The sequence below is a fragment of the Centruroides vittatus genome, unplaced genomic scaffold (assembly GCF_030686945.1).
Source record: "Centruroides vittatus isolate TY-2023 unplaced genomic scaffold, ASM3068694v2 contig_799, whole genome shotgun sequence".
NCBI lineage: Eukaryota > Metazoa > Arthropoda > Arachnida > Scorpiones > Buthidae > Centruroides > Centruroides vittatus.
Window position 1 is genome coordinate 3,702,540 of NW_027122516.1, and position 23,793 is coordinate 3,726,332.

The 23,793-nt window shown below is 31.2% G+C and overlaps 1 protein-coding gene across 2 annotated transcripts in view; it reads right to left on the reverse strand.

Annotated features, from left to right (window-relative positions):
* The window catches only part of LOC136981934 (rho guanine nucleotide exchange factor 17), a 65,268-nt gene that overhangs the window by 13,637 nt on the left and 27,838 nt on the right, over positions 1–23,793 (reverse strand). For both annotated transcript variants that reach the window (XM_067278336.1, XM_067278337.1), the window contains 7 exons: positions 21,596–21,714; positions 19,747–19,856; positions 13,084–13,175; positions 10,087–10,163; positions 9,787–9,977; positions 3,148–3,255; positions 3,031–3,071 (listed from right to left, as the gene is read on the reverse strand). In XM_067278336.1, the coding sequence (XP_067134437.1) occupies positions 3,031–3,071; positions 3,148–3,255; positions 9,787–9,977; positions 10,087–10,163; positions 13,084–13,175; positions 19,747–19,856; positions 21,596–21,714 (738 nt within the window). The remainder of the gene's footprint in view (positions 1–3,030; positions 3,072–3,147; positions 3,256–9,786; positions 9,978–10,086; positions 10,164–13,083; positions 13,176–19,746; positions 19,857–21,595; positions 21,715–23,793) is intronic.

The window sequence follows — 23,793 nt, forward strand, 5'->3', positions numbered from 1 at the left end:
TGGTTGAGATTATCAATCTGTGGTGTATCCATGTGTACCAGGCCTGCTTAGACTGAAAATTGCAAAGTGTCATCAGATAACAAAGGATTGAAGGCATAAATCTCAAGAAACGACGACATAGCCCTCACGTAACAAATCTTATTGCATGGTTATCTGAATTCCTAATTTAGTGTTAAGGGAAGAGAACAAGAGATATTAAATAGGGTGGCCTTAATTAATATTCTAGTTAATTCCTGTTACTTTTAAATTAGCCTATAAACTGAAAGGAAATGTCATGTCATTATGGTATATGTATTGTATTAGGAATTATTGCATCATCACATTATACCTTTTGTATCCATTATATGCATTGTCACATAGTTTATAAAATAAAATCTTTGTTGTAACCTGTTTAAATCATGGTACTACCACACAAATACTATTATATTCTAAATCAAATATTTAAAGACATGTTTCTCCTTACAAATCTGATCAATAAAACTGTGATAAAATAAGTTTGACATTTCCTCTATTTATCACATAAAGTTTTATTTTCCTAGCACACCTCTCTAGCTAACGCATTCAATTATAAAATTATTTATTTATTCTTAACCATAAACTTTATTCTATCAACAAATTTAAAAATTTTGGCTTCACTATACAGAAATTAATAAACTTTTAATAGTTTATGTATAAATTATGCAGACTCTAAACTATCATCTTAGGTAGTTTTTGAATTATGGGAATTTTGGAAGTTATACAGCATAGAATATTATATTATATTATACAGTCTAACTTGGTTATAACATCATCGGATGTAACGACAACCCTAATGTAACGCCAAATTTTTATCGATCCCACGACTTTAGTATACTAGATAATGTTAAAAAACTCGCTTGTAACGACATAAAACCCTGTTTTAACGTCATATTTGAAGCACTCCCAAATTTACAAAATTAGATTACAAATTTTATTTCACAAAGAAAATACTGTGATTCTTAAAGTTTGATGGGATCAAAGATCCCGCTAAACACCATCTTCGGAGCCTTTACCTTCCCCCCGTCGCAATGACGAAGAATAGGAAACCGGGGTGAAGGATGATGCCCCGCAGTTTCAAAAATAAGCCAGAAATGCTACCAGCAAATGCTCCAGCAAGGCTAGGGTCCCTAGCCGTTTAGTCCTAGGGTCAGAGTCCACTTCCTAGAACGACTGTGGATGGTACTCTCACCTCCTGACTTTGGTGGGGTGAGGTTTGCTACACTTTTAACATGTTATTATGTACTCATTTTTAAATTACTTTATGCTAAATTGTTAAATATTCTATTATTTTTAATATAACATATTACATTCAATTATTTCTTTAGAAACTATTTAATTATTTTTAATTGGCATAGATTAGTTTAACCTTTTGTTGCCTTTTGATTCGACATTATTCTCAAAACCGGAAGTTCCGCCATTATTGAAACTTAAGACAAATAAAAATTATCTTTTATAAGAAATTTCTAAAATTTTTAATTATATTGATGTAAACTTATACTTAATAATGTAAATTAAGTTGATTTAAACATGTAGTTTGCATTTTTGGTCCCATGGATGACGTTATAAACGAGTTAGACTGTACATCTATATTCTTATTATGTATAAACATTTTACTCTTTTAATTTTTTTATGAAAAAATGATTTATTTGGTTTCGTACAAAATTTTCAAACTGATCAATGTACTACTGTACATGTGAAAAAAAATACCTTATGGAATTATGTTTGCTTATTTAATTATACTTGAAGAAATATTAAAAAGAATGAAGAGAGAAGAATCAAAAATTCAGACTAATTAGGGCTTGACCCATCCTGGTTTGCAAATATAAATCAAACTGATCAATAAACCACACCTTAAAATTACTTCAGCAGGTATTCTTAATAAACAAAAATGTTTTTGTTCCACTTGATGGATCTTTATCAGTTGTAGAATATAGTTTAAATTTAGCGTTAATTTATAAATAACAAAAGTGAATAAATAAAATACCCGCAAAGATCTAAGCAACATAGCTCTTTAGACTTTTACGAACAAATATGGCATGGAGGTCTCTTAGGGTGATGCTCAAGTTATTAGGCCTATGAATGATTTAAATAGCCTACAACACTGGAGGTCTTAGAAATTTACAAGACTAATAGAAAGCTTGACTGCATTACTTCTGTGATGCCAAGTCTTTATGTGCTGTGTGGAAACTGCTTTTTGAAATCTTACTTTGTTAAATATTTTGCTGCAACTTATTTTTAATGTTATTTTTGTTTTACTCTCTTCCTTATATTTTATTTGTATTTTAAATTTTTAATTTATTTATTTACTTATATTTCAACTTTAGACTTAAAATACTCTGTTTAAGCATTTTAAATTTTATGTTTATACTTTAACGTTAAATTCAAATTGTATTCTGTTCTATTCATTAAACTGTATTCTACAACTGACGAAGATCCATCGACTGGATCAAAAATGTATTTATTTATTAAAAATACCTACTGGAGTAATTTTAAGGTATAGATTATTTATCTTTAAATTCTTTCTCCAGCTTCTATGTAACTCTGTAAGAAATCACCTGGGAGGCATGAAATTCAAAATACAAAGATAGTATTTTGTAATTAAAAGATGGAGAAAGCATACTAACACAAAAATGAATAGAATGCACAAGTATTCTTTTTATTGTAGTTTTGCACTGTGCATGCTATAACTGCATGCATTTTGCATGCCCTCACGTCACTTGTGATGTCTTCTTCCTGCAAACGAATCACCTTTCTACTGACTTGGGTGTTCATTGTACCGATGCAACAAGCCCTTTTCTACAATTTCATGGCTGTCTGCTTTTTAAGCAGACAGCCATGAAATCATATCATTGTTGCTTAAGTTTTGCATCATCAGTACATCATTGCTTACATTTTGCATGCCAGTGTAATTTAGAAACTTTTGTATTTTATTTTAATATTACACATAATCTATCAAATCAAATATACACATTTATAAACATTAATATATTTAATTAGAAGATAAATCTTTACCTCCAATATCTGTTTTTTCATCATCATCTTCACTAGAATCACTAAATAGAATTCAGTGTACACTGTTATAAATTTTTATGATTTTAATGTATCTATTTTATGATTAATTATGCTCACCTCTCTAACTGAATATTTCCATTCATCCTTCTCCATGAATCCCTCTTAAAATTATGATTATTATTGTTTTTATTTGTTGTCATTTTGGAATTTACATTGGGTATCTGCCTGGAAAATTTTAAAAATATAAGTATAGAATAAGTTAATTTAAGTTAACTTGTTAAAATTCATTAATTATTATTATCTATTCTGGTTCAGTATATAGAATGATATACATTCATTTAACTGAAATCTACTGCTGATATATTTACAGCCTACACCTGTGCTAGTTATTAACAATCCAAATACATAATTTGGCTTACCCTAAGCCAAATTAGCACAGTTATAGCCACAGAGCCATAGTTATGGGAGCTGTGAGGCTATAACATTCTTTCAGCTTGCTTCTATAGTCCTCCAATCATGTGCATCAATTCAAGTGGAACAAAGGAGACTGTATAGCCCGTGAACAATCCAGCTTTAAATCTTTGATTACACCACCCAAAATGATTTTAACCTTCCAGTTTTGTATTAATTCCAATGCCTACATTTCAAAAACCAGCAAAAAATGTCCCGTAACATCACAGCTTTCAGATATCGAAGCCTGTACATCAGGTATTCATGCATTTACCGATGTAAAGTTGACAACGTAACATCACCAAAATTAGGAATTAATACCACAGGAAGCACTTTCAGTGAAGTAAAACAAGCAGCTGAAACATGATACTGACCTGGAAAGCATTTATTTAGAAAATCCCGAGTCTCTATATGGTAACAGGATGATGCACAGTCTTGCTGAAAGTACAGTACATGCATCCTTCATCGTTAACCGTTTGACTGTGAAACAGTATTGTGATATACAATACCATCAATGACTCTCTCATGGCAAAAGAAAGATTACATAATTTGATAATTCCAAAGATCATTATTTTTAAATTACAGTGGAGTCCTGATTAACAGAGTCCCATTTAATTAAATTTCTGCTTCATCCAAGGTGAATTGTGAAAGAGTATTTTGTCAATAAAGACAAGAGAACATATTATAGTACAGTTCCTTTCATAAATCTTGTCCAGCTTATTCTTTGCCATGTTTTTTATGTTAACAGTTTAATATTAAAGAGAGTAAAAAGTCATTAAGTTTATACTTAGATGAAACGCAACAAGTAAAATTATGTTATTAGCAATGTTCCCTCTGAGCTGCGCGGCCACGCACAAGAATTTATGCGCTGCGCAGGCGAGCATACACACTGATTTGAATTGTTGTTTACTTATTTATCACTCTGTCTGCAACATGATTATTGCTATGTATATTTCGATTAAATACATTAAATCATTGACAAAAGATAATATTTTGTACGGAAGTATGTTTTAAAATGAATTTTAATCTCTACTTTATAATTAATTATTTAAATTTTTATAGGAAAAAAATAAGATTTTATATATATTTGCTCAGCAAAAATTTTTTTTGCTCAGAGAAGTATATGTTCCACTCATCTACAAAAAAAATTAGAGGGAATATTGGTTATTAGTGTAAGCACCAAAAGAAAACAAAGATGTTGGGTCTTCAGATATGAACTCAAAGCAATCGAATGCTTGGATCAAGCGGAAACAATTAAAAAAGTAGCTTATGACTTAGGTGTTGAACAAGTAAGTATAGGGAACTTATTACTCCTAGAAGAACAATGTTGTACAGTTACCAATCGTACAACGATCTAATGTCCGTCTAAGGAAAGAATTGACTTGAGAGCAACATCACGCATGATGTCGCTTGTTAAACCAATCAGGACATTCCCTATTGATGTCAGCACTTTTCACTTAATATGTCAGGCAATATGTGAATTTTATTTTACTTTCTCTCACTAGATAGAAGAATGACTTTACAGTTAATGCATACCATAAAAAATTAACAGAAAAGAATCATGTGTTTGAATTTCCTCATATTCAATAACTTGAAGCTTCTGCAACAAAGTTTATAATGACAGTCACATATTTAACAAACGAGGAAGAAACCAGAAGTAACTTGCCGCAACTAAGCAATCGATGGCTAATGCTCTTTGGCTAATAACTAATATCCAAGTTGATTCTTTCCGTAGACAGACTGTAACGCAATATAAAATTTCTTTATTCAAACATTTTCAATTGTCTTAAACAATCTTCAGGAAACTACATTCTAAATGAATGAACACCTAACAGTTTCTTCTTTTCAAATGTAATTTAATGAAGATTATTTAAGACGAGCAAAAACATTTGATTAAATACACGACAGTAAATACATAAATACTGAGCTTCATATACATTTTAACAGTTTAACACTTTTTTAAGGATCCTGAATTATTTGACTCAATGAAAGTTGTCATTTTAAGCTTAGCATTGTTCAATTTCATTAGAGAAGATTGTGATTTTCTACTTGCACAGGATCCTGTTATTGTATTTTCTGTATTAATTTTTATATTTAATTATCAAAATTCATTGGTTATTTTGGAATTTAGTAAATTTAAAATGTTCTACTTTCGAAACATTTTAACTTGACTGGATTTAGATTTTGTTATATATTCTACCAAAATCCATCAACCAATTTAATTATTCAGTTCTATGTAGACTGAAGATAGCCTATAAACAAGGATCAAGACATTTGTCATTAAGTTTTCTGTTGGAATTTTACGGTTTATTACACTCGTGAACACAAATATATTGCGTAAGCGTGCATTTTCACTTGTCTACAGCTTATTACCTTGCGTAATTGAGACTCTACTGTACATTAAATTATAGAAATTTCTATCAAAAATAAATAAAAATGATGTAAAAAGTTCTGTTGTGTTAATATTTAATGAAGTTTTGATAAAATTATAATTGAATTCAAATTTTATGACATGTGAATTCAATTATCAACTTTCATATCAGATTAATTCAAAAAAAAAATATTGTTTTTCTTTTATATTATCTCCTTAAGATATATTCAGAAACATTCTTACATTTTCTGTGTTATTTACTCTATAGAATTAATCATAAAATTATTCAAATAATATGCATTTTAATTCATAACCAAAATTTTAACGAGCAATTATTTCTTGTGATGTCATCACAATGCTTGACTGCAATTTTTAATCATAATTTATTTAATTTAAAATATATGCTCTCCACTTCAAATATGGCTCCCTACACATCATACTTTTCCTTTAACAATACAGTTGTGCAGGTCATCTATCTAACACCTCTGAGGAGGAGAATTTTTGAATTGAAATAACGTGAATTCTGGTTTTTATCGGAAGTTCATATATAGTTAATCGGGACCTGCTGCCCCTAAGGTTTCCATATCTGGTGTCGTCTTTCATCTATCTAACTCCATTCTCAAGATTAAAAAAAGACAGATAGACGGACAAACGGACAACAGAGAATTTATAGGTCTGCAATTTGAAAAAATTGCAGTCCAATCATATTGAATAATCTAATAATGCTAGATAAGATTTTTTCTGTTAAGCATGTTCCTTCATTAATATTTTTTATTTATTTATTTTATACAGATGGTGTCACTAAGACAATAATTGCCATGTCCAATACAATGAACAATAGTATATATTTTAAAGGGATCTGTTTAAAGTACAGATAAACTCCTGTATAATGCAATTGCCTATAACACATATCCATATAACTCAACAAAAGAATTGCAACTAGACTAGTGACAGAACATATCCCGAACACACAAATATAAAAGAATAATTAATTAATTAGAATAAAGAGCAATGAATTAAACAGTATAAAGTATTTTTTACAGATTAATTTATATAGGATACTTTAAGTCAGTTTTTCTCCATCACTGACCCCGTATCATCCAGCAGCAAACGGGATGGTGGAACGGCTTCACTGCACAGTAAAGGCAGCCCTACGTTGCCATGGAGGAGACAATTGGGTGAATGTATTGCTGACAGTTCTCCTTGGTCTTCGAATGGCGTTTAAAGAAGATCTACAAGCATCCACTGCTGAAATGATTTTCGGTGAAAATCTTTGGTTGCCAGGCAAAATTCTTTACTCCAAGCAAGTACACCACCAACCCAGCAAACTTCGTCGGACGCCTTAAGAACACCATGGAAAGGTTACGACCAACACCTACTAGGCAACCAAACAGGACAACTTGCTTCGTACATGACAACCCGAGCTCATGCAAACACGTGTTTGTGCGCGACTGACACGATACGGAACTCATTACAACCACTCTATTTGGGTCCTTTTCGTGTTATAGCAAGAGATGGCAAAGTTTTCACCATCGAACAGGATAATCGAAAAGATTGCAATAAACATAGACTGGTTAAAACTGACTTTCATTGAGTTAAGCCCAGATACGCAGTCCGCAGAGCCAACTCTAACCTCCCAACAGAAGACACCAGGAGCAACGGCACCGGACAGCAGACGAGCGCCGGTCATAACCAAATCCAGTTGATGAGTCCATTTCAACTCACGATACTTGTGATGGTTTCTCTGTATTGGTATTTGTAGCTATGTAACAGTAAACTTCTCATTGTCACTAGTGGGGGAAGTGTGTGGCAGGCCGAATAATTGTAACCTGGCACTGCATACAAAAATCCAGGCGGCGCTTTATTGAGAATATAAAAACTGGTGCTGGCTGCCCGCCACAGCTCTTTCCGCTCTTTTTCTGGCTTGTTCACTTCTCCGCAGATGACTTGTACTGCTCTATCCTAAATCTTGTAGCGGAGATCTCTTTACTCGACAAGTGTAGCGAGTATTGTAGATTACTGTAAATAAATCCACTTTGGAAAGAAACCTGGTTTCGGATATTTCAAATCTTAACGAACATTTAAGTGGTGATACTAGACCGCCACATATATGTAAGGAACAAGATATTTTCAATACACTCTTGAATATAAACTTCAGAGTTACTGGTGTTTCTTGATTCCACAAAAAATAGATTGGCATGTCCCTTTACCCCAATAGCCATCCACACCGACACTTTTGACAAATTTCTCTTCCTGATGGAATTTCTTGGTTGATGGTGGCTCAACCAGGTTGTCTTTTTACAAAGTTCTCGGTTGGTTGAGGTAATGTGAATGGGGAATATGACTTTTCCTAATGATTTGTGGGTAATATAACTAATTTGGATGTCAATGATGACATCATGGTTAAACAGTCTCTGTATCGTCCTTTTGAAAAGACTGGACAGACACTGACATTGATGATTTTTCTTGACCTGGACACATTTTAGAAGCCATCTTCTACTTCCTCCACTCCCATCCCATGTTCTCCATTTTTTGTTTCATAGTTTTGTAGTCCACTTCAAACTCAATCTCTGCTTTCTTTCCACTCCCAAGCCATTCTCAAGTCTTTTCAAAGTATCATAAATTCAGCTTTGAGCATATCCTTGGGCAATAAAATGACAAACAATATCAGTTTTTGTCATATTTGGCCAGAAAGTACTTCCACTTTTCTCCTGGTAGCTAGCTACCTGTTTACTGCCTGCCATTTCGATTTAAATTAACTTAAGCATTGCCTGATTTATGGCATGTCAAAAGTAAAAGGCTATAGAACAAAGAAAAAAAACAAAAACCAATGTGTTTGACCATCCATAATTGAACCCCATGACACTTCCAAAGGATACCTGACATTTCTTCCAAGTTTTTCTCCCATACTATATATTAAATTTACTAATTCCACTTATAGGTACTGTTTAAATGTTTAGTAAATGTATTTTAAAATACTATTGTAACTGAAAAATAATTTTTCAATATTAATAATTTAGTAATCCATGTTTGCAGTTTGGATCCATGAGGTATTATGAGTCTGAAAAGCATTTCCAATATTAATAAAATGTATATTTTTTAACTTGATCTCTGACTCTGTTTCATTACTTAACTAACAAGATGTGATAAGTCAGTACAATTAACCAGCACTGGGCTACATCAAGAAGCATTAATCCAGATAAGAAGCAAGAGTATTTACAAAAAATTATTAATTATTATTTATAAAAAATTTATTCCAATGTAAACAATTAACTGCATTAGTTTTAATAAACTTCATTATTAAAAGAAGAAAACTGTTTAACATATAATGATTAAAATAAATTGATACATTAATAAGAATCAGAGGAAAGTCTAATTGTCTGTCTACTCATTAGTATCTATAATAAATTTATACAAATTTCCTGTGAAGCAGACCTAGCCAATCAACTGGTCGATCACAAATAATTTGGTCTGTTATAACATGAAAAACACTTAAAATTCTAAGAAAATATATCTTCATTAATAGGCTAATGAAATGTAGATACAGACACTATACTAAAAACAGGCTCCATACATTCAGTATTTGCTAAATGCCAAATAATTGCCTGTTTGTCCTCTTCAATTTGGCACAACATACAGACAAAGAGTGGAAAACAGTGAATATTGAATATTAATCACAAGTAAATAATCTACACTAGTCAAATGTTTGCTCAGCATTCACCAAATAATGTGTGGAGTCACCTTAACGAAAACTTGTCAATAGATAAACTACAAAACACTTATATTTAATTTACTTTAAAAGAGTGAACAACTAAATAAGATTTTACAAAGGAATAAAAATATAGTGGAAGAACACAGACATTTTTGACTCATGACAGCAGATAACACTCATAATTTGGCCAGACTTGGTATTTAAAAAAGAGTTCGCTACTTACATGTTTTCATAAGCTGGAACCGATATTGCACAGAGTATCCGGGAATTGCAAATACCATTACAGGACGTAACTGTCGGTTCTGGTTGAAGACTGAGAATGCAAACTTGGCCAACATAACCATCGCTGTTACACACCCATATGTCTTGATATCCATATTGATTCAAACTGAGAGTAGGTGTGGCACACGTAAACTAAGTTATATTAATATTTTTTAATTAAAAACTGAGTAAGTAAAACAGAAATATAAAGAAATAGCAATTAAAATTTAGTTTAAAAAATAATCATATGATAACTTATTACTTGTAATCCAGCTCTTGTTTTACGCACGGGAATGGAACACACAAATTCGGGTGGATGATTTCTATTAGCCAAAGACTCTAAAATATAATGTTTTAATCTTAGTTTTTAATTTATATTTATTATTATTTTAAATCTTAAAATCAGATTTTAAAGTAATTTTTTCATTTACCATATTTTTTTGCCATTTTTTACTAGTTGAAAATTAAAATGCAAAAAATATGTAAATTATTTTTGAAGGTAGACTATATCAGTACAGTAGAGCATCGATTATCCGACTTAATTGGGGACTGGGATTGGTCGGATAACCGAAAAGCACGAAAAAATACATTATTAGTATAGTATATCGCTATTAACCTATCCCATGTTGAAATTTTTCTCCGTTGTGCGTCCCTTTGCGTTGAATTTTTAACAATGTTAAGCCTAACAAAATGTTTTTTTAAAAATAATAATCGTCGCTATTGTATCGTGAAAAATTATTTCTTTATTTTGCACAAAATAAATATAGTACTGTACTGTACATTGAAATATATAAAACAAAAAAATGTATATTCGGGTTACATATTTTTCATAAAGTAGGCCTATACATTAGGAAAAAAAGTCTAAAATTTTCTTTTGCTTCAAAGCTAATACTCGTTTTTTTACCGCTAAATCTCGCACACGTTTTTCTGCGCAAACTTCCATCCTCACTGTCAAGTACACTTGCAAATTTTTTAATGGCATCACTGTTCTTTTTAATGTCTGTTATTGTGGTTTTTCCAACTCCATATTCCCCAGCTAAGCTTAATCTACTAGCACCACTTTTCAACTGATCTATTATTTTAAGTTTATCGGAAACACTGAGAACAACATGTTTACATTTAGCTGCCATTGCAAACGGTACAACAACTACAGCACGATCCATTACAAGTGTGAAATTCACAGATCCAAAATTTATATCTCCGATGGAAATGGATTCCGATTCAGCATAATTAGAAAATTAAGCCTCATTTAAATACTAGCCTCCCTTTCATGGTCGAGCCAGTGCTGCCAGCTAAAACATGCAAAAATTTAAAAAAAATAATATTAAAGTAGCCAGGACATAACCAAATATTGTAGCGCCACATCACTAGCGGACATTTGAAAGAGCTGCTTTTGTTTACCGAACAAGTGCCTCACTGACACCAAATTTTTGTTTTGGCCTCTCAATTTCCATTCTGTTCCACAAAGCAGATTACTTTAATTTTATACTGTTATGTTTTCTTGCCATCTTGCAAAGTTGAAATAAACTCTACTCAGTATGACACTAAGAAACGTGCTACTAAAGTGCTATAAAGCATCACAATTAACAATTGCCCGTATTTCCCAACTCATAACCTCCTGCAAGTACAAAGATACCATATTGTTAAGTCTATACAAGAAAATGAGGGTAAACAAAGCACCTATAATACCATAAAAACTCTTGTTGGCTGACTCATGTCCTATCTCCTACACTAAATGGTTCAGTGTGAAAAGTCTTCCATTTTCCATTCAAAAAATACTTGAATATTTTGTTTTCCCTAAAAGCATTTCTTGGAAATGCGGGTGCAAAAAATACGCACAGAAATACAGTATATTCCTGAGATTTTTCTATTTATATTAATACTATCTCGCTCTACCATTTTCTGCTTTATTGGAGACCTCTAGAGTGCTTTCCTTAACTCCCCAAGTACATTCAAGCTTTTTGGCTCATTGTCAGAAGTATAGGGTGTCCAAAAAGTTACTGTGCAGCAGTGGCGTAGTGAGGGGGGTGCAAGGGGGTGTATCATGCACTGGGCACCCCTCTGCGAGTGGCACCCAAATGATCTCCAAAACAAACTATATGTGTTTCTGGAGGGGGGAGGGGGCACAGTTATGTTCGCTACGCCACTGCTGTGCAGTGAAAAAGGTTTAATAAAAGTGAAGTTTTCATACAGTATTGAAGTTTCTCCTACAGCAAATAATAGAAATTTCCCAAGAGGCAACAAAATCCAGAAGAGTATGGTCCAGAGACCTAGTGGACCAGATTTCATGGGAGATTATACAATTGGCAAAGAAATCTTCCAAAAACTATAGCCCAGAAACCAAAACATCTGTGGCAAACAGTAACACCATTTACTGCAAAGTAGAAATGTGGAATGTACAATTTACGGGTCTTGTATACAATGCTATACATGTAACAAATATTCTCACTGCAGAGTAAATTTTTGGACACTGTTTAGAAATTATAGAATTATTCCATACCTGATTTCATTAGAACCATCTGTTACCTGTAATAATTACTTACAACTCTTTTATATTGAAAATAAAAATCAAATATCTTGTTATTTTATAAAATATATTAGGTAATGTACGTGGCTATTAAAATATTTAATGATACAGATAATTTGGTGCATCATGTAGACATATCAGCATCTTCTGATAACTTTAATAATTAGCTAATTAATAATAATTTAAAATTTATAAAAAAAAATACCTCAAAATGAAATTTAAGTTTGCAACTCTTGTCAAACATGTGCATGTGTATTATTAATTATACTATTAAATGATCCAAGTCAAAGTCCTTCCAAATATATATTAATTTTAGATTAGTCTGCAACAATTTAGATACAGCATATTGATTAAAAACTAATCTACAACACTAATATTATTTTAAAATTAATATGAATCTGGAAGGATTTGGAGCATTCGGAAAGCATAACTGGTAATAAATTCACACATTAGAAGAGAATTACGAGTTTAAATCCTGCTTCGTGATATTGTTTTTCAGATTCTTCTGAATTCAATTAACCTATTCTAAATTATCTATTCATTAAAACTATCAACAGATGGTGGCATGCAGTGTGAAATTATCCAAATCATTAGCTAACTTAATAGCCAAGTAATAATTGGATATATTTTAGTAAATTAATTGCTTGGCATTAATTATTAATTAAGTTGATAACAATATTCTAATAAAAAAAAAAACTATTTCATATTTATAAAATTTAAAACGTTTGTTACCATATTTTTGCTTAGTTTCGACAAATGCATTTTCCCAAGTTATCCTCTTCTCGCAGGTTGGAAAAATTAATGTAATCTTCTCGATACCTTCACTAAAAACAGAAATATTTTATAGTTTAAAAACTGTAATTTACAGTCAACTGTTTTTATAATACAGGGTCTTCCAAAATAAATGCTACCATTTTAAACTACCGTAATTATGTTAATTATTATCTGAGAAGCATAAGATGTACACCAATCAATAGAGTAACCCTCTGAGTTTCATCTCCCGTCTGCATGTAAACATCTTGTTGTCTGCTATCTCTAGGAAACATCACAAACGAAAATGGCAACTCCAAAACAGAATAAGTAATCTGCAGGAGCTTTAGAATTGTGGCTGCTCTGGGAGGAGTGACAGCAAACATGCTGTAGCAAGCCTAAGAAGAATTTGAGTATCGGTTAAATGTGTGCAATGTGATGTAAAGTCAGACTTACTTCTAACTTAAACCAAGACAGTGCTACTTTTGATATATTTTCTTTCACTAACGTTTTCGAACCTCGGGTTCTTCTTCAGGTGAACGAACAACGGACAAAAATATTCGGTGGAACGAATCTTTTTCAAAACAAATTCTGCAACGGAACATTCTAAGGAAACTCGTGCAGTCCTCGTAACTTTGCACATGTGCAGTTGATAGAAGTATAACTTGATGCAAAGTGATGTAAAGTGCATGTGTTGAGAAATTGTAATGGGCAAATGGGAAACTTGGACAGTTTTCTGGTGTTTTAATGTGTTACAACATTCTCAGAGAATAACACAGCTAAGTATGTCAGACAGTAACAAAATTATATTCAATTTTTAAAGAGAATAATGTGAATGTGAATTATATTATTATTATTATTATTAGAAACTTAAACCTATCAGAATGTTGTGCAATTAATAGTTTATGAAAAATTCATGTAAATACAATGTTAAAACATGGATGTACTCAACATAAACTAAAATTTTCATATACTTTCATATATATATATAATAATCTCAAAGCCTGCTAGTTATATTAAAGCCAAACAATTACCGGATATTTTCATCCATCCAAATAATTGGAATTCAAGATCTTGAAGAAGTTTTTCTGTAATTTCTAAAGGCCAATGGATTCCAATTATTTGGTTGAAAGAACTTAAAAATTTTTTAAAGATTATATTTATATGAATTTTTCATAAAGTATTATTATTTATATATAAATAAATTGAAGAAATACAAAATACTAATTAAAATCTTCACTGTTAAAGTTATTTACATTTACAGCCAAATGAACTGCCGAATTATTGGGCTGTAATGTGGCTATGAAATTAATTATAACCCAATAATTTGTAAGTTCATTTGGATTTAGCTATAAATCAGGTTTTTGAGTTGATGTTTATATATATATATTTACATTTACTTTTTCATGTAACAATTATAAACTTGATTATGCCCAATATATAAAAAAATTTTGTTTTTATTGACAATTGATAAACACTTTCATTTACTGAACCATTCAAACGTTCTGTAAAATTATTAAATTATCAGTTATATAACAGTTTTTCAGTTTATATCAATAGAAGCAGATTCTATTATTTGATAGGATTTAAACTTGTTTATGTTGAGATTTTAATTCTGTATGCTTTCCTATAATATAAAGAGTTGATCTGCATACAAATTACTAGAAATTGTCAGAAAATCTTACTTGCAATAACATAGTTTGTTTGATCTTGCACAGTTGTATTGACAAGTGCTGGATGACCAATCAAAATCACTAAATCTATTATTCTAGAACAGGGATGAGCAACACGCGGCCCGCGGGCTGCTTGCGGCCCGTTAAACATGTTTATGCGGCCCGCCAAGCATTTCTAAAATTGAATTTATTTTATCGACTTTCTCCCATCAATATATTGTTATAAAATTAATTATAATAAAATGGTAGTACATACTAAACCGAAACAATTTTTTGTGACGAGTTACTCACTTGTCGGCGACTTGTTTAAACATGCAATACGAACGTGCCGCGTCTGTGCTTGTTTGTGTTTGCTTCTGTCACACAATCAGTCAGACTGGTAAGCTGTTAACTAGCAATTTTAGCAATTCTTGTGTTTCTTGAAAGGCGTGAGTGCAATATTATTGTCACAAAGGTAATATTAGAGTTTTTTTTATTCAAAATTAAGTTTTCCTACAAATTTTTTTAACTTTCAAATTTTTAATCCATAATAGCATGTCGGAAAAGCAAACAAAAAATCGGAAGGTTGCGGATGAGCACAGGCATTTCCAAGAAAAGTGGAAATTTGATTATTTTTTCACTTTCGTCAAAGATAAAGCTGTATGCTTAATATGCTCAGAGACTGCGTCGACATTAAAAGAATATAACATAAAAAGACATTACGATACAAAACATGAACAACAATATAAAAACTTAACAGGACAACTCCGGATAGATAAGTTTAATCAAATGGAGAAAAACTTGGGAAACCAACAGGCTATTTTTAAAAATCAAGCTATTTTATCAAATACGGCAGTAAAGGCTAATTTTGTTGTCAGTCAAATACTGGCAAAAAAAATGAAACCCTTTGTGGATGGAGAGATGATAAAAGAATGTCTGACTGTTGTTGCAGAAATAGCATTTCCCGATAAAATAATTATTATTTCAAACATTAGTTTATCAAGATTCACCATTGCAAGGAGAATTGAAGACTTGTCCGAGAACATAGCAACGACGCTTCGTGAACGCATTGCAAAATTCGAATACTGTTCTTTGGCACTTGATGAGAGTTGCGATATTAGTGATACGGCACAACTGGCTATATTTTTACGTGGTATTGACACCAAATTTAATATTACCGAAGAATTGTGTTCACCGATTCCAATGCAAGGGACTACAATCGGCAAAGATCTGTACGATGAACTAAAGTCTGTGTTGGAAGATTTTTCAATTTCATTAGAAAAGATTATTGGTATATCGACAGATGGAGCACGAGCAATGTCAAGCATGGAGGTAGGAGTATCGGAAAGGCTATTTCAAGACATTAAGAAGGTCACAGGAAGGGAAATATTCGTTAACCACTGCATAATTCACCAGGAAAATTTGTGTGCGAAAAGATTGAGCTTGCCAAATGTCACAGTACCAATAATTAAACTAATCAATTTTATAAAGTCGCGTGCGTTAAATCACCGTGAATTTAAAGAATTCCCGAAAGATTTAGAAACTGAATATGGCGACGTGGTTTTTAATACCAAAGTACGTTGGCTTAGTAGAGGTGCAATGCTAAAAAGAGTATACAACTTAAAAAGCGAAATACAATTGTTCTTGGATATGAAGGGATATGCCTTTCCTCATTTTGGTAATAAAGAATGGATGTGCGATTTTGGGTTTCTTATCAACATGACTCAGCATCTCAATGATCTTAATGTGGAACTTCAAGGCAAAGGACAGTTTATTCACAATTTGTATGATAAAATTCAGGGCTTTGAGCGCAAATTAAAATTGTGGAAACAGCATCTTTTGCAGAATAATGTGTCTCACTTTCCACATTTAGAAAAAGAAACCGTTACTACTTCTCAAAAATACACACAATATATAGACATTTTAATCAACGAATTTCAATTACGATTCCAAATGTTCAAAGCTGAGAAGACAGCGGTTTCCACAAAAATGTTTTCCTAGCCATTTAATATCGATGTGGATACAGTTCCTGAAGACTTTCAAATGGAAGTGATTGACATGCAGAATAATACCGATTTAAAAAATGTATTTTTCTCAGTAAACATCGAAAATTTTTATAAATCTTATGTGAGCCCTGAGAAATTTCCGCTTTTGACGAAAAATGCAAAGCAAATGATGTCTCTGTTCGGAAGTACGTATGTTTGCAAACAATTATTTTCAACCATGAAATTAATCAAAAATGACCACCGATCAAGACTGAGTGATGCACGATTAGAAAGCTGCGTACGTGTAGCTATGTAGCTACCTCATCAATTCCGGCTGATATTGATCAGCTTGTATTGAAAAAACAGTGCCAAATTTCTCATTAAAAATTTCAAGTAAATTCGTTTTTCTGTTCTTGTTTGTTTTTATTTTGCATTAAAATTTGTATACGAAATCTTTACTTTTTTTTAAATTTTATATTTTTTTATTCTAATGTTTATTATAAATAAAGTTTTGTAAATTATTAATAAGTATTACTTTATGTGCGGCCCGCCAAAAAATTTTAAAATTTAAATTGGACCGTTGATTAAAAAGGTTGCTCACCCCTGTTCTAGAACATTTGTTTATGTATTCAGATTGCACTTTGTAAACAACCAACTATTAGATGTCAGAGTAAAAGTTTTCACTTTGTACCACACAGTCCTTTCTTTCTTGTCATCTGCACTAACAATTTTGACTCATTATTAATTGGTAAATATGCGAGAACTTTAAGAATCTACTAAAGATAGAGAAATATCATCCAAAAATGTTTTTAATTAATATGTGCAATTTCTATGATTTAAGTTTCATAGGAAGTATTTATTACAAAATTTTACTCTACTTCATTTATCATTTCTGAAAATTTCTTGTATAAAAAAATGTAAGGAAGCATTAATTTTAACTTACATTAATAGCAATCTTATCTACCAATTCCTTTCAAAAATTAATTACTTGATTTTAATAGAATAGATCGTTAATAAAAATAAAACAAAGAAAAGATAAAGAATAGAAAATTAACAAATTTTCTATTCTTCCTATTCCTGCATAAACTATAAAGAAGAACTCAATTTGTCCACCGCCTGGCAGACCCTGATCGACACGGACCTTTAATCGCCATCTACTCACACCGTATGCGCATGTCTGATCAACCAGCTGCATCGTAAAGCATTCAATTTCAATTTAAAAATAATTCGTTCCATTATTTGATCTGCGTTCCTAGTTTTTTGACCGTCTGAAGAAGAACTACCAAGTTCGAAAACGTTAACGACGATTTTTCGTTTTGTGTCCAAACACCGGCAAGAGGTTCCCGAAAGTGTAATTAACAAATATTTCTAAAAATATAAATAAATCTTTTGTTAAATATGGAAAATATATAGTATAATTGATTTTAATGATATAAACAACTCAATAATCCTGATTTTTGATTAAAGCCAGACAATATGCTAAATTATCAGGCTATGATCAGGCTAAGTTAATACTTAAATACTAAGTAATATGCCTAGAGATGATATGAGGACCTCTACGTGTATACTGTGTGTGCATGTGTGAGGACTTTTATAAGCTTTGGAGTTATTCTTCTTTGAAATCTATAAAGGGTCATTTGCTAAGGTCAGTTTATGAAACTTTATTTATAAATTGCACATGTTAATTCTCAAAGAAGTTAACTTTATACAATAAAAAGCACATATTTTTTGATAATATTGGAAACATCTTACACATCTTACTTATTTAAAAAGATCCTTCTTGATACATTCAGTTCATACAGAACTGTAAAGTTTATTTTTAAAAAAATGCTTACAGACAGCATTCAAAAACTGCATACCGTACCCTCTCATGTATATAATTAATTAATTGTAAATTAATTTTATACAATTGTGCCAACATTTGGGAATTTTTTATTACCATTTTTACATACTGAGGCAGGGAAAGTAGCCTACAAAGAAAGGTCAACTCCACTGTAAAGACTACTTGTTCCAGAAGTGTGAAAGGACGTCACAAAATAAAAACACTTATGTGGTACTTCTACATATTAGAATTTTGTAATGAAAGAGAGAATCAAATTATCTCAGAACACTACTTTGATAAAAGTCATATTTCTGTACCGAAAAGGCAAGAGGCTCTATGAACACAGTCTTCTACTACTATTATTATTTTTTTCCATCTTTTTTTTAATTTTTATTAATATATATCATGACAGCTTTATAAAGATGGCTTAGATTTGTTGTCTGGCAAAAGTTCTACTTCTAAAAATTATATGAAGCTTACAATTATTGAATAACAAAGATTGCAATCAATTTTCCATCATAAGAAAAATTAATAATTCCAACTCACATCAATCAAACGTACTGGATGAATGTACTTCTTCTGATATAGCCTTAATCCTTCCAGTTAATTTCTTTTACGTTTGTTCTAACGTTTTCGGCCTACCCTGAGCCATCTTCAGGAATATAATGAATGCACGTGTAGAATTAGAACGTATACATCGAATGCCTTCCGATTCAAATTACTGTGAAACGGTTAAATTTGTTGAAGTAAAGCATTCATTTTAACGATTATGTAGTAAATTTTCACCGAGATTTTCTCACGTGCCTTATCATCATAGCACGAGAGAATGTTCCTTCAACAAATTTAACCGTTTCACAGTAATTTGAATCGGAAGGCATTCGATGTATACGTTCTAATTCTACACGTGCATTCATTATATTCCTGAAGATGGCTCAGGGTGGGCCGAAAACGTTAGAACAAACGTAAAAGAAATTAACTGGAAGGATTAAGGCTATATCAGAAGAAGAAAAATTAATATCATCCCACCATTACTTCTATAAATTGTGAATGTTTACCTGTTTAAATTTTGTTTTTTTATTCTTCAAATACTTGGTTAAAACAAATAATGGCATAATAATTGATTTAAATTACCTTTAAATTAAATTATTAATATACTGATTAATACATTAAAAGTTAAGCAACTTACTGTGTTGTCACATTTAATTCTATTGTTAAAAGTTGAACATCTCCAGTCTGTCTTTCTACCAGATGTTTACTAACAGAATTCTGAAGATCACGTACAGCTTCATCTAGTATCTGTAATGAGCATTAACAGTGAATATTTTGTATTTATTCAAAATTATTTTCAAAGATAATATAGTGACACTTTCATAAATTATTTCTGTTAAAATTTAAATAGATTATAGTAAAATTTATGCTTTTACAATACAGTAGACCACCCTATAACACAAGTTCATATAAGACGAATTTGTATAACTCGGCGGAAAAATTGCGATCATGTTCATATAACATGCTAAAAGAGGCTCGTATAACACGGTGAAAGAATGAGACAGATTGTCATGGCCAACTCATGTCTCGACAGGATTCGTCGAATCTGGACCAATAGTAGACATTGCACAAACTGTTGAGTTTAAATGAGCAGCGAACCTACTAAAAAACATTTATTATTCAACAGCCATAAAAATTATATTTCTAGTAATGATTTCTCCAAAGTTCAGCGAATTTTTTGCAGAAAGAATAAGCAATGGCATCTTCGAACAGTGCGCACTTGGTAAGTATTCCTATAATTTTTTGTTTATAGCATAGTTTATATGGATTATTCCCAAAAAATTATACATGTTTTGGAAATGATCGAATCAAATTAGTCTAGAGTCGATTAATTTTATGGAAGAAAACCCTTCAAACAACAGTATCCCCTAAACTGCACAAGTGCCGGGCTGTGAACAGCTCATGTATTTGTAAAATCTAAGCGACTCGTACAACACGGAATTCATATAACACGGAACGTATCTACCGTGTTATAGGGGAGTCTACTGTAATCTTAATATAATATAATCAAATAATCTTTTATTATTTTTTAGGTCATCAGCTACAAAATGTTGCAGCTAAATCATGAGATAGAATTAAGCTGCAACATTCTAACATGTTCCTAATAACTTTATTATTAAAATAAAAATCTCCATTTAAAACAATATTTGAGTTTATTAACACTATGACATTAGCTCAAACTTAAAATTGTGCATGGTGCCATCTATTACGTGATGTTATTAAAAAATAACTTTTATATTATTAATTATTATGAAAAGATAAAAAAAAAGGCTTAAAGTAATTTTTAGGGTAGATACGTGTTTTAAAAAATATTGAAAATTTTACTCATAATTGGCACGTTTACATTAAGTATGACACCACTCAAGAAACGACAAATAAATCCTTCTCTATCTCTCTATCTCTGAGTTCTGTACTCCAAAATTTAATAGTATTAATGCCCCTTATATACCAGTTACCAGGCCAAACTTCATTTTTTAATCTTTACTCCATCCTGAGATATTAAACAAAATAGATGCTGATACACACATACATACATACCCACAGAATTCTTTCCTGGTTTTTTTTTGTTGACATTTTTGGGTTCAGAGAGTATCAAAAAGAGAAGATTTGTGAAAAACCCGAGGGATCAAATTTCGATTCTGGACTTTCCTGTGTTATGTTATAACAGCCGGAAACTCTTACATAGTTAATTGGGGACTCCTGCCCCAACGCTTTCCATATCTGGTCTCTACTTTCATCTGTTCTCGAGATTAAGGAAGGACAGACAGATGGATGCCAGTGGGAATTTATAGATTTACAATTTTTAAAAACTGCAGCCCAATGAAAAAACTACGGAAATTGTATTGTGTTCACTACACTTAAAATGTGACTACATATAACCAAAGCTTTATTTAAAATGTTAATGTTCAGGATTTAAATAAGTGTTTCAATTTTAAGCCTTATTTATTAATTATAATTAATAATCATAATTTAAAACAAGAAAATACCTGATGATTACTTTTCAAATTCGATACTAAATCACTTATTTGGCCTAAAATAGCCAAATCGTCTTCTAAGTGATCCACATCTGCCATTACTTTCTTTTCTAATCCATCAATTGCAATGTCTAAAAATAGTCAAAACACATTAAAATATTTATTTAAATTTAAAAAACTAATTTTTAAATCTGTTATGTTTATTTTAAATCTAATCAATAATATCAATTTGTATATTTGCATTTAATATAATTATTAAATTAATTGTATGCCTAATAAATGTAAAATAATGTTTTATTATAAAAAAAAAAATAAGTAATTTTATTTAATTTTATCTTATTTTTTCTAATAATAATGCATCTTTATTATTTATTATTATTTAAGAGTTGACCAGGCCCACAACGGAGCAAACAGATGGCGAGGGATGGGACCCGACGTATCTGGACGGACCACTCTCCGAAAAATTTCTGGTGTTTTTTTGACCAGTTCATATTTGATCCCGGGTCCTCCCGAGTGATAGATTGCCCTAAGTTATTACATTTTTAATTTCTTCCTCTCATATCATGTACCTTAACTGCTCGGCAATCTGGCTATCACAATGTCATTTATAATGTTTTCAAAAGCATAAAATTAATTAATTAGGTAGGGCATTATTATTATTCACCAACGAATGTATTGTTAAAGAAAATCTGTAATATCCTGTTAATAGTCAAAAAATAATCCTGTCGACGTCCTAAAATCTTATTTCATCTAAATATATAACAAATTAAATTGAATGCTGAGGAGTGTTTCCTATGATTGAAGAATTTATTATAATGCTGATATTATATTTTATATTTATTATGTTATACTAGGCACAGTTTGTTTTCTGTCTGAACATGAAATAAGAATTGAGTCGAGGTGCTAGAAGGTCAATAATATTGTTTGGGGCACCTATGATGATCACTCGCTGCTACTGTGATAATGACGTCACCGTTAGCATAAAAAATTATTTGAATTTTTGCTTAGATTTGTTTTCGTTTACAAGTTTAATATATTTACATATAACCATATTGAACACAATCTTCATCTCTTTTGTAAAAATGGAAAATAATTTATTATTGCATCATTTTTTTTTTTTTACAAAATAAATGAAGCTATGTATTTTCATCAACTTGAATTTGATATGAAGGACCCAGAAGTAGCAATAAAGATAAAAGTATGAGGCTCATTAATCTATAGTCTTACTTCTGGTCCTTTTAAACAGGTTTATAATAGATAAACATATGTCATTTCATAAATTATGGCCACGAGATATTCATGTCTCCTTTGGATAACATATTTAAAGAGAGCATGCACTAGTGACAATGTGTTTCAAATCCTGTTAAATTCATATCATCTGTTCATTATGTAATGCTGTCTTCAATTACCATTCCACTCCCTGTAATGTTCTGTAATGTTATCATATGTATCCCACCCACAAAATTATATAATGTATATCCTCAATCAACCCTCTTAATTTTTACTAAGGGATAATATTCAGCACAGGGTACTAAACGTTATTACATAATTTTATTAATTATATATTTAATGTACAGTACAAAGTAGTGACATAGATGGTACAGTTCACTATGTAGAACTTCGGAAACAAAAACAAATTGTTATGTTATCCAAGGATTGAGACCTTAGCATTACATACACTCCCCATTTCATTGTAATACAATGTAATGATTGCCTGCATACCCAACCACTCATATCTGTTACATAATTTATGGACAGTCCTCTGCACATCAAGCAGTTGGCCATTTGTGAAAAGTACCATAGCCCTGCTCATTTATCTTCATTATAATTAACCATCATTTATTCATATTATAATTAAGAAGGATGAGGATCAGAACAAAACAAAATACTTTCAAAGTTGATTATTTCGAGCATGTAACAAGTATTTCTGTAAGTAACCGAGTATGGTTATGTCTAAATTAATAAGTTCTGGAAGCAAGGATCTGACAAAGGTCCGGATAGTGTAACTGGCAATGCAACTGTATGGTAAACGGAAGTTGCAGGTTTGAGTCCTTCTTCGGGATGATTCTTTTCTTCCAGAACCTTCTAAATTAATTAAAGTATTAATTTAATCATAATTATTAAATTTAGCAAGAGATGGCACCTAACGCTTGCTTCTAGTGCCAAATTATTTAGTATTTAATTAATAATAGTAATAGTAATATAGCCCG